Source organism: Eublepharis macularius, chromosome 6 (assembly GCF_028583425.1).
Source record: "Eublepharis macularius isolate TG4126 chromosome 6, MPM_Emac_v1.0, whole genome shotgun sequence".
NCBI classification, from domain to species: Eukaryota; Metazoa; Chordata; class Lepidosauria; order Squamata; family Eublepharidae; genus Eublepharis; species Eublepharis macularius.
The window spans coordinates 49,010,400-49,025,040 of NC_072795.1; the positions used below are offsets into that span (position 1 = coordinate 49,010,400).

General features: G+C 40.6%; 1 protein-coding gene across 2 annotated transcripts in view; it reads left to right on the forward strand.

Annotated features, from left to right (window-relative positions):
• Nucleotides 1-14,641, forward strand: part of SLC25A36 (solute carrier family 25 member 36) — a 58,622-nt gene that overhangs the window by 28,843 nt on the left and 15,138 nt on the right. For both annotated transcript variants that reach the window (XM_054982219.1, XM_054982220.1), the window contains exons 4-6: nt 740-840; nt 7,838-7,904; nt 12,124-12,413. In XM_054982219.1, coding sequence (XP_054838194.1) covers nt 740-840; nt 7,838-7,904; nt 12,124-12,413 — 458 coding nt within the window. The remainder of the gene's footprint in view (nt 1-739; nt 841-7,837; nt 7,905-12,123; nt 12,414-14,641) is intronic.

Consider the following 14,641-nt stretch of genomic DNA (forward strand, 5'->3'; position numbering starts at 1 on the left):
TGGCCACTGTGAGACACCACAACAATACTGTTAGCCTCCAGACCCTTGTTTCTAGTCCCAAAGGGCAGGGGGAGGGTCAGCACCCTTTCCAGTGTGGTTTTGGCCTTTGGGGGAAGACTCATGGGGGCCAGACCTGCCAGGACATGACTTGAATGATTGACCCAGGACTGGCTGCTTGCTACTTGTTCAACAGCAGTCACCCCACAAAAGCCAGTATGGTGTAGTGGTTAGAGCTCTCGACTAGGAAGCTTGCTGGGTGATCATTTGGGACCAGTCACACATTCTCAGCCTACCATACCTCGCAAGTTTCTGAGACGATAAAAATGGAGGTGATAATGATTAAACCTGTTTTGGGTTCCTGTTGTGGAGAAAAGCAGGATAGAGTTGAGAAAAGCAGAGTTGAGAATAGCTGCTGGGAGGAGGGAAAAAATAGTGTGAGGAAGGGGCTACATGGGAAGGTGAGATGCCCTCTGCAGGTCCTTATAGGTTCCCTATTGCACAGCTGGATGCAGCTGTCAAAATCATGCAGCTGGGAAGTAGTTATACCAGATAGAGGCTACCAGGGAGAGGAAAAGCTCTGTATATATGCCAGCAGAGTTGATCTTCTTGTCTGATCAGTCTCTACTTAATACTGAAATCCCTGCTGTTACTGTTGCCTCATTCTACAACTTATGCTGTAGTGTGGTGGTCTTAAACTTTTAAACAAAAATTCAACTTGGATCCCATTCTTGATTTTTAGAGCAATATATTTTGCCGCCTACTCCAATTGCAAGGAAGTACTGAATAATATTTTTGAGCCAGACTCTACCAAAGTACACATGACCTCAGCAGGAGCGGCAGGTAAGGATCTGTAACTTTCTGCTTTTATTATCTGAAAAGCCTCTTAATGATTGAGTGCTGATGGTGAGTAGAAGAAATAAAGAAAACAATTGATTCAGAATAAGGCAGGAAGGTTTTCTGTGTATGCAAGTCCGCTTGTGAATGAATGCATGAGAGCAAAGTATACCAGCACTCCTCCTTTATCCCTTTTCCTCCTAAATCTGCATGAGCAGTTAGAGTAGGCAGTGTCCAGTTTGCTTGCAAAAAATGAACCCATGAAATGAAGTTCAGATTAATTTTTCCCACTCCTTTATTTAAAAGAACTTTTTACTTTGTTGTGCCTTCTGTTTGGATTTTCTGAGATATGCCATCAAATTTAGTAATATTGTCCATATTCCATGCTGAAATTTTAAAGGTGGTTATAGTATTAGGTAATCTAGACTTGTTTGCTTTGGATAAGGAGTAAAAAGCAGATAAATGTACCTTTCCTTTCTGGAGAACAAGTTCATTGGATGAGATAACATTGTAATAAAGAATAAGAATGTTATTATTTATAGCTTGATTCTCTGACATTTACTCAGAAGTAAGTCCCGTTAAGTTCAATGTGGTTTACTTCCAAGTAATTCTGCAGAGGATTGCAGTCTTAAATATTTTCAGAATAAGTAATCCAGCGGGTACCTTAAGGCTGCAATCCGAAGAACACTTTTTTAGGAGTGAGCCCCATGGAAGAAAACGGGAGTTGCTTCTGCTTGGGATCCCTCCTGAAGTGTAGCTTTTTGTATTGGTCCACTGATCATCAAAGGGGAAAGACCCGAGCAGAGACAGACGGGTGTTGATATTCTGATGCTCCCTACTATATTTTTCATTTAGGAATCTTGTCTATACAGCATTTAGTCTTAACCTAAGGACTATCAAATCAGTCTGACAAAAGAATGCTAAAATGAGCATGCAAGTCGTACAGCCTGCCTCTTCCAGGAAGGCAGTGTGTGACCTAGGTGTACTGTCACAGCTTCTTATTGAAAGTGCTAGATCTAATGAATAAGAATAGAGGAAACTGTGTCTTGAAGCAATAATTGACTGTTGTGGCTAGAACTGTTCATCAGGTGTGGAAGAACTGGGTTAAGTGTTCAGGTGGCTTTTTATACCCCGTTGAAGGAATTCACAGTGAAGGGAGGGAAGGATTCGTGTTGGTGGGAAATCATTTAATATTGTTTCTCAGTCAATTAACTGCTTCGGATACTTTGTTTTATATAAAAGGCTATTCTATTACCTGTGTTTTTTTTTCCTCAGAGAATTTTAAAGAAATAGTATTTCTCTTGACAAAGAGCTGAAGACATGAAAATGGAATTGTAATCTCTTTTTTTAAAACAGAAGATTTCTTTCTATGTCTTTCTTACACAACACGTTTTACAAAAAATGGTTGTTCCAAGTTAGTGTAAAAGTCTGTTGCTTTCTATCAGGCTATCTGTGGATGTACATCTTTGCCAAAGCTCCCGGAGATGTGAATTTACTGGGTTGCTGGCAAGCTTCATATCTACTTGGAGAGTCAGTTGCTGGTCCAGCAGTTATGCCTGCAATGGTGACAAATTTAAACGTTATATATCGAAGAGCTTACATTTTGTAATCACTTTCACCATTTGGCCCTAGTAAAGCAAAAACGTTATCTCTTTGAGACACATATTTTGATACCTTTTTAAAATTGGGTATGGGCTTCTTTTGTACTTCTGTGACTTTGTTCTCACTACTTAAAAATTATCCTGCTGAAGGGCTCATGCTGTGCTGATGAGCATTAATGTTCAGCTTTGCAGTTATGCGCCTAAACCAAATGGCTGCTGAAAAATGCGTGCCCAAGGCAGATTGGCTTTGAAGGTAGCTATTTTTTTTCTCTAACTAGCGTAGCTTTGATGCATTCTAGAATTTCTGTAGACATCATTTTTAAAGTTTTAACTTTATGCGAATAAAATACTGATTCATAGTGCTGGCTGCATAGCCTTGCATCTAATGTAGAGGAACATTAACCTAGCTTGTGGGAAAAATGCTAACCTTGTCATTTTTATAATTGCTTCCTAAGTCTCTTATTGAATGCACTAAAATAAGCTATTAATATTTCTACGTGCAAGGTCTGTATTGGCTTATAATTCAGTTACTTGTAAAATCAAGAACACAGCAAAACATTATGAGTGTTGTGTGGTTTGGCCCTCAGGATAGTGGCTGCAGTGCAACCCTTCCACGCACAGATCATCCTTTGAATATGTCCTGTTAGAGGCCACCCTATGCCACCAAAGTTTCACACACACCCCTTATGGTGTGGGAGTCACTGTTTCTCCCTGCTTTCTGGAATCTAGGAGGGCATTGGGTGGATCAGTGCACAGTGGTCATCTAAATCCATCAAGAAAGGCACTGCTGCTGAGCCTAAAAGATTCACACAGCCACTTGCTAATTCCTCCTTTCATTTCCCAAGATGTGACTTGGTGATGCCTGGTAAGAACTGCAGTACAACCTGAATATGTAATGCCAGTCCCTCTAACTGATCTTAGCGGAGTTTAGCAAAGTTGTGACACATCTGGGTGTGGGAGATCTCATAAATTCTGCCTCTAGGAGTTTGGTGCATGTGCTAGCCAGAAATGCACATCCTGTTTTGTGCACATAGGGCTGCTTCCCCTTGTCTTTTTCTCATGGGCATGGGGGCTCTATCATGACCCAGATATTTCTTCTAGAACAAGATCCAGCTTGTAATAAAGTGTCTTACTTAAACCCACCTGTTGTTAATGGGTATAAATACTAAAATTAAGGTTAAGTCCAAATTTCCATCAAGATTTGCAAGTCAGGGTTGGGGGCTTCCCAGTCCACAATCTGTCACTTACAAGAAATCAACAAAATCTCGTGTTTTGAGAAAATACTAATTTGCATTTTAAGTATTTGTTTCTACTTTACATGATGATGGGTGATTCCATTGGGAATCAATTGCCTCAATTGTGAGAGCCCTCCATCTACTTCACTGTGCACACAGAAATACCAAATTTGGGCCAATGGGATCTGTAATCTGGATGCATAAAGGAATGGGCCTTTGATCTGCTTTCTCTTTTGCTATCGAGAGGGTTTTTGTGCCGACTTAGTATAGTGTGAATTTCAGGGATTCAAACCCATAAAAAAAGGGTTAGGTGAATGCCAGAGACCTTTTTCTGCATGCTGATGGTTATGAATACTAGATATAGTTGGAAAGTGATGGTTTTTAGGAAGCATAGCTTTTTCCATCACTTATAAAAAAATGTATGTCACTGTAAATATTCTGTGATTTACAGCAGCACTGTGATCTTTTCATCTAATAAGTATTTGATATATTTTGGACAGCACCAAAGTATTGCTTGTCAAATTTAAAATTGTTCTGCTGTCCATTATGTATCTTCTTATCCCACTTTGAACTAAGGAAGGAAAATGCTAGCTCAGTGAAATACCGTGATTTGATCTGTCTTCCTCTTGTTGCATACGTCTAAAAGTAATCAAAATCGAAATGGTGTATGTAAAATTCCTGATATTAAGTGTGGGTTTTTTTGCTCATTTGTGACAAGGTTAGCATTTTTAAACAATAAAAGTGCTTTAGGCCTTAAAAAAAATGCAGGTAAGTATTTTACAAGATGTAAAATGAATGGTTAAACTGCTGCAAATGGCAGAAATTTCAGTACTCAGTGCATTTTACAAAACTTTTTAAAATATCTGTGGCCTGTATTATTATTATTTTTTTTCCTTTTTTTTTGTTCTAAAAGTTAGATCTCACAGTTACTAATTCACGAATCCTTCCATTGGGATTCAACTTTATCACATGTGTCTGATGAGGTCACTGCTTGTTGTTATGATACAGAAAAGCCTGTGTCTATTTTAGGCATTTACTGTACATTTCTCCCGTGAAAAGAGTGAGATCGTGTCATCTCATGCTCCCCATCCGCAGGTCACTTCCTGCAGAAATATGGACTAACTTAAACCTCGTGAGTACTGAACTGAGCGTCTCTTGCAGCCTCTAGCGTAAGAACCACACTGTGGGTTTGTAATCGCTATTAAACAAACAACGTAAGGGGAGTCTTTATATCTGAATTCCAATTGTTTATATTGTTCTAAAACATTACTGATTTGTGTCTCCCAGTGCAGTTCGGGGAAGGTCAAAATGCCTTTCACAGACCACTGCAGTGTGTTTAACTTAGCTGATGAATTAGATCCCTTGTTGACAGGTTGCAGGATTTTTGTTTTGGCAAAGTAGTTCAAAACTACATTTAACAATATGCAGTTAACTATACTGTTGCCATGGTCTTTTTTTTCTTTTAAGTATTTTTTGGCATTACATATTCATGTGCATCAGTTACCATTTCTCTTGCAAAACAAAGCTATTACGATGTTCTGTGTCAATACAGATACGTACCTGGGATCTTAGCTGTTTTATTTTGTTTTGCTGCAGAATGTACTATGGCCTAAAATATTTTCAGTGAACAGAAGTATTTAAAGATCAGAGATTTAAACATTATAGATACACTACCCAGTTGCTGATGTTCTCATTACCCATACACACATTATTGTAGAGGGGCTTCCTGTTAGTAGTAGTCTAGTTGAACCCCCCTCCCCCGGTTGCCCTTAAAACTGAGTTGAGTTTAAAAGCATTTTGCTGGATTGGTATATCAGCTATATAAAGAGAACTCTGTTAGTGCGTGCTGTCTGTTTAGCGTATTTCTTCTTCTGCAACTCTTGTTCCAAACCCCCAAACTGCTTTTAAATTTGTGTGAGGGGTCATAGTATTAAGAACTTTGAATTTTGGTTACATCTGGTCAGTAATAATAAGTTTAAACTGAAACAACCAAGCATTTCTAAGCAACATTGGTATAGTATTTCTTCCTACATTGGAATAAGAATTAAATATCTACATTGTAAAAAGTATACAATAACTTGATCCGCTTCAGTTTTAATTTCCTTTAGGCTGAAAATGAGAAATGCTTTAAGTATCTTGAAGTCCTCTGCATGGACAAGAAGGCCACTAATTAGACTTCAGTTGAGTTTTGATGACAGGTGCAAGAGGTTTCAGTACAATCCTAAACAGAGTTACTCTGGAGTAACTCTTTTTAGGATTGCACTGTTTGTTTTTTACTTTAAGGAAAGCATGGATCCATAAGTAAAATCTTGCATTCTGCCCAGTTGAGTTTTATTATCTGCTGCTGGAATATCCAGAGAAAATATTTCTGATATTTCTAAGCAGATTTCCTTTTATCATTTCTTGGGTAGGGGCAAGAGCCAGAGTTGTTCAACTGGACTAAAAAGATCGATAGTTTATGACCATAGGAAAAAATCCTTAATTAGTATACAATCAGATGATTGAACGTGAAAAGGGGAGATAAAAATCAGTGAAAAGTCAAATTTTTGATCTTTTCTATTTTTCAGTTTGTTCCTTGCAAAGTCCACTGATTTTTGGACAGAGAATTAGAGAATTGTGCAGGACATGAGTAGTTTGAAAGTTTACATAGTCCTGCTGCTTATTTTACTATCTTCATATTGAAATCAGAAAACATTAATTGGGCATTTTTTTAAAGAATAATGCTGAAAATAATATACTGTTTTTTGGAACAGTAGGAAAACGTTAGTCTTTATCCTATGAACATTTTTAGTCCTCTTTTATTCACTAGACTTTTGTACTTAGAATAGGTTGTCTAAATAAAAGCACTAGCCTTAAAGAAGGTAGTTATGGGGCGTTTGAAGAGTGAAATTCGTGTTACTAATTAACCCGAAGCACTTTGCATTGGTTTAAATACTGTAGGTAATTTAAGTGCTCCTGTTTAAGAACATGAGATAAGAACCTTAACTTTGAATTTTTCAGCTTTCATATTAACCAAAGTTTAAAACAGTTAAGATCCTTTGGCATTTCTGTTTTGAGCCTTTTGGCCATTCAAGTGTTTTTTCCCTGTGCGAGTGCCAATGGAGATTGACCAGAAGAAATTGGTATGCAAATAATACTTCATTGTTTTTGTTGCATTCATAGAAAAGCTGCCTTATGGTCTGTTGTGGTGTAGCTAAAAGTGTAGGAAACACTCACCCAAGCTACCTGTTTCCGTTAACCTATAGGAAGGGAGAATGATTTGTACAGTCTTACAATTGATAGTAGTAGTTTGGTTACTTTAAGCTTAGGGGATCCCACAGGTCCATTCTATAGACTTGTTACCCAACGGGTACAATATTTATACATAATTTTGCAGTTTCCTAATGCTGCATTCCCACATTGCTGTTCTATTTTCTGTAATTGTGCAGTGAGGCGAGATACTCTAATCTACTTTGAAGGTGATAGAGCAATCATGCTGTTGCTATTGCTCTTACCACATTGAATAGTTTTTGTCTGGATACTAAGCAGTCCATAGTAAATACGCTGCAGTACTGTTACTGTGACAACTTATTGTTGTGTGCTTGTACAAATATTCATGGCCAACGAACAATCCTTGCTTTTGAATGCTAAATAGAACTCACAAAAAAAAATTATGTTAACAGCCGAATTAATTATAATGTGTAGTTCTGTATTAGACTGTTTATGTATACTAAAGTAGCTGTACCACATTAAGTAGTTATTCAGTTAACATTTCTTTATACTTCAGTTGTATTTCTGATTAATACATTAAATTTACAGATAATATCCTACACGATTCCAGTAGGCTTTAGTTTCACTTGCAATGTGCATTTATTTGAAGTACGTTTAAATTCATTTGGCCTATTTTCTTTCTTGCTGTCTGAAATGTGTCAAAAATTATATGTGTGAATAAGTTGGCAAAAATTGAGTTATGTGTACTTATTTCTAATAAGAATACTCATTTCAGTAATACAAAAGTTTATTGGCTTTGTGGACTTGTACAAGTAATGAAAAGGAAGTAGAGGCCTTTGGTTTTTAAAAATTAATATAAGGCAAATTCATACTATTTTTATTGTGTACATCTCAATTTTCAATAATCTGCTTTTGTGATGTTAGCAAGGCTAACTTTTCTTTTAAATATTTGTTTAGGTTTTACTGCAATCACAGCAACCAATCCAATTTGGCTAATAAAGACACGGTTACAACTCGACGCAAGGTAAGGAACCGCTTTTGGAGAGTTTAAATGAATTGGTTCAGGCAAAGCAGTACGTTGTGTTTCAGTATTACATGAGGAGGCTTATTAGTGCCGTCCCTTGTGCATGGAGAATGAACTGGTTCCTTTTGCTTTTGTGGCAGTTACATTTAATCCAGCAAGTTGTGGTTTTCACTTCCCTTCTCTGATTTCAAACTGGTAACAAACCTTTGTATGTAATCCTGATGTGCAGGGCACGCATTAACTATAGTTTTCCAGTTCAGCTGTACATCATAGCTCCAGTGTGGAAGTAACTAATTGGCTTGTTGTGGGGGGTTGAGCAAGCCTTCGGCACCTTGAGGACTCTTTACCATCACATCTTGACTAAACTTTGAAGGACAAAACTGTGCTGTAAAAACGTCTGCTTATCTGCAGCAAGGGTTTTCTGTCTATGAATTAGTTTGATTTGAAATGCAAATTGGTTTCTTCCCATACTCATAAATGAAATAGGTTATAGAGCCTGAAGAATTAAGAGAACAGTAACAGATTTTTTGGGTTAACCTTTTGCTAATATAAACAAATCGTCAAGTCTCAAAAAAGTTTAAAGTGAGTTAGTAAAATAAGATTTTCAAGGTGACTGTTCTTTTAAAAACGTCTGTGACTTCAAGCGTAGAGAGAAAAAAGATTAAAAGTACAACAATTTAAATATGGTTTTTTCTTTTGTAAATATAGGTATCCCAAGTTGTCATTGTTACATCTATAGTCAAGTTAGTGTTCTTATCATACTGTTTAGCTATCTATACAAACTGTACATACAGGTAATGGAAACCTTAAAATCATGTTTTAACTTGATCTCAGAGACCCGAGAAAAGATTGTCTGATATGTTCAGAGGGATGCTGCAAGTTTGAAGAACCAGTGTCTGATTCTTTGGGAAAGGTTCACATGTACCTCTTCTTCCTCTTTGTCTGCCAGTCCGTAATATATCAGTGAAAAATAGAATACTAAGACTAAACTGTACATTTTGTAGACAATTCATGATCAGATCTCTTAACTTGTAAGACTTCAAAGAAATCATGGAAACCCCTGGGTTTAGCCCTTGGCAAGTGTGGGGGGGGGGATTAATCCATGTGCTGTTTGATCATGGATCTCTTCCGTTATCACAGCAATTCTGAAGGCTGTTGTGGTGGAGGTGGTTCGGTGCCAGCACAGATGGCATAGCAAGCATGCTGGACACCATAGCAACTCTGTCAACACCCACAATCAGACAATGACAGCAAATTATGCCCCATGTGAGTGGCTTACACAGAGTGGCCAATCACTGCCTGCCAGTCTGGCCACTGCCTCTCAATGCCACTCCCTTCCCCCCTATGGAGAGCCAGCAGACGAGAAGAAAAGACCAACAGTGCAACCAACAGAGGCACGGGGCCTGAGGGTCCCCTCCCATAGATAAAAGGCACCTGTCCAGTGGACAGGGCACCCACTCCTTCCTTGGAAAGGGCCTGACAGGTATCCCTGATCTGAGCCACACACCCTCTCCCATGAAAAAGCAGAAACAGAGCTCAAACCCACCCAAGATCAGCATCCCAACCACTGGGCCAAGAGGATAAGTTCAAAGGACACATGACATCCTGCATTAGGCACTCCTCTGCAGCCCTAACATCACCACCAATGATGTGGGGCCAGGCAGAGACCATTGTATGGTCAGGCATGGCTTAATGGAAAGGTACTGGGAGAGCACAGCCATGGGGCCTGTGCTATCTCCTCATCGGGAGGGCTGTAAGAACCAGGACCCCGAACTCCTACCCCTAGGTGCTGACCACAGCCACTCCAGAACCTAGACAGAAGGAAGACAGCTATTCTTTTGTGAGACTTTTCAGTCTCTGGGCTCTCTTTGAGGTTGTTCCCACATGAAACTTATTAATCTAGACACAGGCTTAAATAGAACTTCAGTTTATTGATTACAGAGTGTTGCTGAGCATAAAGCACTCAGGTTCATGCAAAGACAAAACAAATAACCTGTCTATTGCTTCGCTAAAATCTGCCTAACTAATAAAGCTTGCTACCTATGCATCTCTAATACATCTTAGCTGGTTGTTTCTCATTAGTCTTATTTAGCAGGTGTACCCTCTTCCATGTCATGCAGCATGTGGCATACTGAAGCACGGTGGAGCATAGAACCTACAGCTTCTCTCTCACGTGATGGTGAAGGAAAAGACAGTTAGAGAAAGGAACCATGTATGCTGAGATCTGAGCCACACACCCTCTCTATTCAGGACTCCAGACATCACCCTACTAACCAACAGCCAATCAAGGCCCAACTGTCTGATTAGTGTTTGCAGCCTTGTGAAAACAAGGGGGTGAAGACAGGAACTGTGAGAGCCATTCTCCCAAGGTCAGATCTCTAGGGAAGGAAACTAGCTTGCAGGTGTTAGAATCAGCAGAGGCCTGCACATTTTTTGAGCCAGGCCAGACCCTGGGCCTGTGAATGCTTACACACTGAACCAAAGTCCAGCTATTCTTAGTAAACTTCTGACCTTAACTGTGCAGTTCCTTGCAACGGGGGAGGCAGGCAAAAATACTGACGCTGATGCTGTGCCCCTGCAAACTCCAAAAGGGGTAACAGGATGGCCCAGCTAATGGGCCGTCTTAGAGATCCATCATTTTGCCAGGGACACTGCTCTACAACCAACATATGCTGCACTCATGCACCAGCACTTGTGCATCCACCGTGGGTCCCCTGCACCACCAAGCTGCCCGTCTTATCAGATGCCAGCAGTGCTGTGGGGGAGTGTGAGACCCAGAGACCACACCTCATGCTAGAGCAGCCACAGCTCCCTTGGACCACCCAGCAGCCCATTCTCCATGCAAGTTTCACCCAGCAGAATGTGTGTGTGGAAACCAGTGTGTAGGGATATCCTTCAGAGTGCCACTGGACCTCTGCTATATGTTGCAGCTAGACAAAACATCAGTCCAATGGCACCACCAACAATCCCATGATGGGAATCCCTGAGCTAGAAACTGCCCTCTCAGTTGTGTGAAGGGGCTGCCCTGAAGGGGGAACAAATGTTGTTTGGGGTGCTTGATGTGAGGATGGTGCTGGGTGGGCCTGGCTTGGGTCACCCCTGTATGCATACACTGCTAGCCTCGGCTGTGGGAGGCAGGATTATTAGGGCAGCACATGGGCTTATACAAGGGGAGGCAGGTGTGGACTTCCTGGCTAGGGTAGCTGGATTCCTGCCCTTGCATACCTGTCAACACGTGGTTGCCCCTTTGGGTTGAGACTCTGGAGTTGGGATACCTGTTTGGGCCACAAGCCATGGACTTTGCTCTGTCTCTTGGGTGTTAGTGCTAAGTGACTCTTTAACTCCTCCACCACCAAAGCGCAATGCTGTGCACTCTAAGTGTGCACGGCAGAGACCTCTCAGACAGAATCCTTTGCCACATGCCCTTTCTACTGAATAATGGGTTGTCATGGCTGTGGTTTATGTAGTGCCAGTGGGGCTGTGGTTGGGTGTGGGGAGGGCATTTGGCCTTCCCTGGGGAGAGATGTGACTGATTGCGGCTGTAGTCAGCATCCTGTGCTTCACTAGGGCTGGGGGACTTTGTCTTTTCTGTATGGGTGCCTGTGAGCTATACCATGGTTTCTGATGGTATAACTTTACACTGATTGGGGGGATATTCCTGAGCTGCAGTAGTTAAGGAACCAACCAACTCCTGCTGCACTCCTGGTTCTACCCTTTTCCATGCTGTCACACCAGGGCATGTCTTGGAAATATGCCAGCATAGTGCATAGCCTGTGCGCTCCCTCCCCCCTTCAAGATTGTGCTGTGTGTGTAATTCAGCTCTAAAGTGACATAGCTGATCTTCATAGGCTTTTAAAATAGTTCTGCCTTAAGAATAGATACTTGAGGGTAACTAAATGGAAGAAAAACTTATCCCACATCTTGGCATTGCTGAGAGAGCCCACTGATGTAATTCTGACTCTGTTATCCATGACAATTTGGCTAGTGATTTCACTAGAGTAAGAATTTCATTGTAGTTTTTTCATTGTACTTCCTTGCTCATCTGTACGGCTATGAATAGATTCCTGAAAGGCATTTCTAGATGCTAGCATTTCAAAGCTTTGACCTAACCAGCCACTTTAAAAACACTTAATGGCAGCCCCTGTGGCATGTGCTGTCTGAACCTGTAAAAACATTATGAATAGTTTTATGTGTTGAACTTTCTTCTTCTTTATTTCAGGAATCGTGGGGAAAAGAGGATGAGTGCTTTCGAATGTGTACGCAAAGTCTATCGGTCAGATGGAATTAAAGGGTTTTACAGAGGAATGTCTGCATCCTATGCAGGCATATCAGAAACTGTTATTCACTTTGTTATTTATGAGAGTATTAAACGAAGGCTGTTGGAATACAAGTCTGCTTCTGCTATGGATGAGGAGGATGAATCGGTGAAAGAAGCATCTGACTTTGTTGGCATGATGATGGCTGCAGCTACTTCCAAAACCTGTGCCACTTCTATAGCTTATCCACATGGTAAGGAAGGCTTGCTAATGAACCAAAACTTTATGAACACAATATTGGTCTCTTCATCAGCAGCAAATAAAGAACATTACAGTCATGTGTTGGCATGATTTGACTTGCAGAATTAATGTATGTTACTTACACATGGGTTGCTTGCCCAGCTTGTGCGCTGTAGGGGATGCAGGCTTTTTCTCACTTCCCACAGCATCCTGGGGTGCACCTCCCAGGTTTTCCACATCTTTACCAAACCTGCTTTATTGCAGTGCTTTAGGAAAGAGCACAGCAAAGTCTTGATGGTACCGCTGTGGATAAGAATGCCTGGGTCTTCCTAGTTCCAGCAGCCATTCTCCTGCCACCACCAGGGGCCTTTTTTTAATAATTAGCATTTGCCGTATCATTCTAGCATTATAATGGTATAACAATCTATCTGGTTCTCTGGATTCCCAGCTTTCATTTTATAAAAAAAAAGTAGACTAAACAAATAGATATCTTTCTCTTACATCTCTACAACAAAAGGGTCTAGAGCAGGAGTTCCCAACTTTTTTGAGCCCATGGGTTCTTTGGGATTTTGAAAACAATCAGTGGGCACCACCACAGAATGGCTGCCATTTTGGGGACACAGCTGACCAAAATAACAGAATGTTGAGAGGTTCAAAATTAAGTGTCCTCTTAAAAAGGACCATCTGTTTTCAAATAGATCCTCCCTGCAGATGTAAATGTGATACTTCCTTGGGAATTCAGAGAAACTGATAGATGATTCATTGTAACTCTATAACAATATGCCAATTGCCAACTTAAAATAAGAAAGCTCCTTGGTGGTGGTGGGTGGGAGGGTGAGGGAGAATGGCTGCTGCAGGGCATTGGAGCAGGAAAAGTGCCAGGAAACCTGCCATCCTGTTACTTTATGTTGTATCAGTAGCAGCAAGTGGATAGCCATAGGCTATTTTCTGTTGAGAATCTGAGGAATTTAAAGACACAAACAAAATTATGCTTAAATATTTTATCGGATCCTTTTGGTGAAGTGCATTCATATATTCTAAAGATATTATTCAGTACAGTACACTCTGGTTGAAGGATAGACACTACACCTTCATGTGTAACCCTGCTTCCCTCAGCAGTGCCAAGTAATTAATTAACAACCTTTTAACTATGGTTGTTGTGGGTTTTCCGGGCTGTATTGCCGTGGTCTTGGCATTGTAGTTCCTGACGTTTCGCCAGCAGCTGTGGCTGGCATCTTCAGAGGTGTAGCACAGAGATCTCTCAGTGTCACAGTGACACTGTGACACTGAGAGATCTCTGTCTTTTGGTGTTACACCTCTGAAGATGCCAGCCACAGCTGCTGGCGAAACGTCAGGAACTACAATGCCAAGACCACGGCAATACAGCCCGGAAAACCCACAACAACCATCGTTCTCCGGCCGTGAAAGCCTTCGACAATACATCGAACCTTTTAACTGCCTTTGTATTCTGTTGCGAGGCTCATTAGTTTTATGCTGAGTTATCAGAAGATCTGTAAATTGTTGTGACGTGCTGCTTTGCTTCTTTTTCTCTTCCCCCCCGCCCTCGGTCCCAAAGCAATTATTATAGATATATAGGCTATGAGTAGGCTCATTGATTTCTTGTGGACACTGTGAGTTCTTAAAACTCAGATTGCCGTTAAATATTTTGCTAGACTGTAGTTTATCAATGACGTTCTATTTCTGTTTATTTTTGAAGCTTATTCTTCAACAAATTTAACATTTAAACACACAGTACAAGACTATTACCTGTAGAAGAAAGAACATTCATCATGAATACATGATGGATGCCTTAGTGCGCCTAGCAGAAATGTTTTTCTTTTGTAATCACTGTTAACAATAGTTAATCTAAAATGGTGGCCAAAAATCCAGCATCAGAAATTATGAAATAACCGTAGTCAAATTACTATATGGGAAAACTACTTCGGTTTGGGGGCCATCTTTTTTTTTTTAAAAAGTTATTTGTTCTAACCTGGCAAATACCATAATTATGCTTTAAGCTACTTCTTGGACCTGTGGAGGCCAGTAGTTGCAGATATCATGGAACATAATTGTGCACAAAATGACTCCTGCCGGGGGGCGGGGCACCGAGTCATGGATGTCGGATGCCTAGAGAGCAAGCTCTCCTCTCATCTCCCTGAATTGCCAAGATATTAAAGCAGCAAGGCATGAGTCACAGAGGAAGGGGAAGCCTTGGGGAAGCAGAGCCAAGTTGGCTGAACC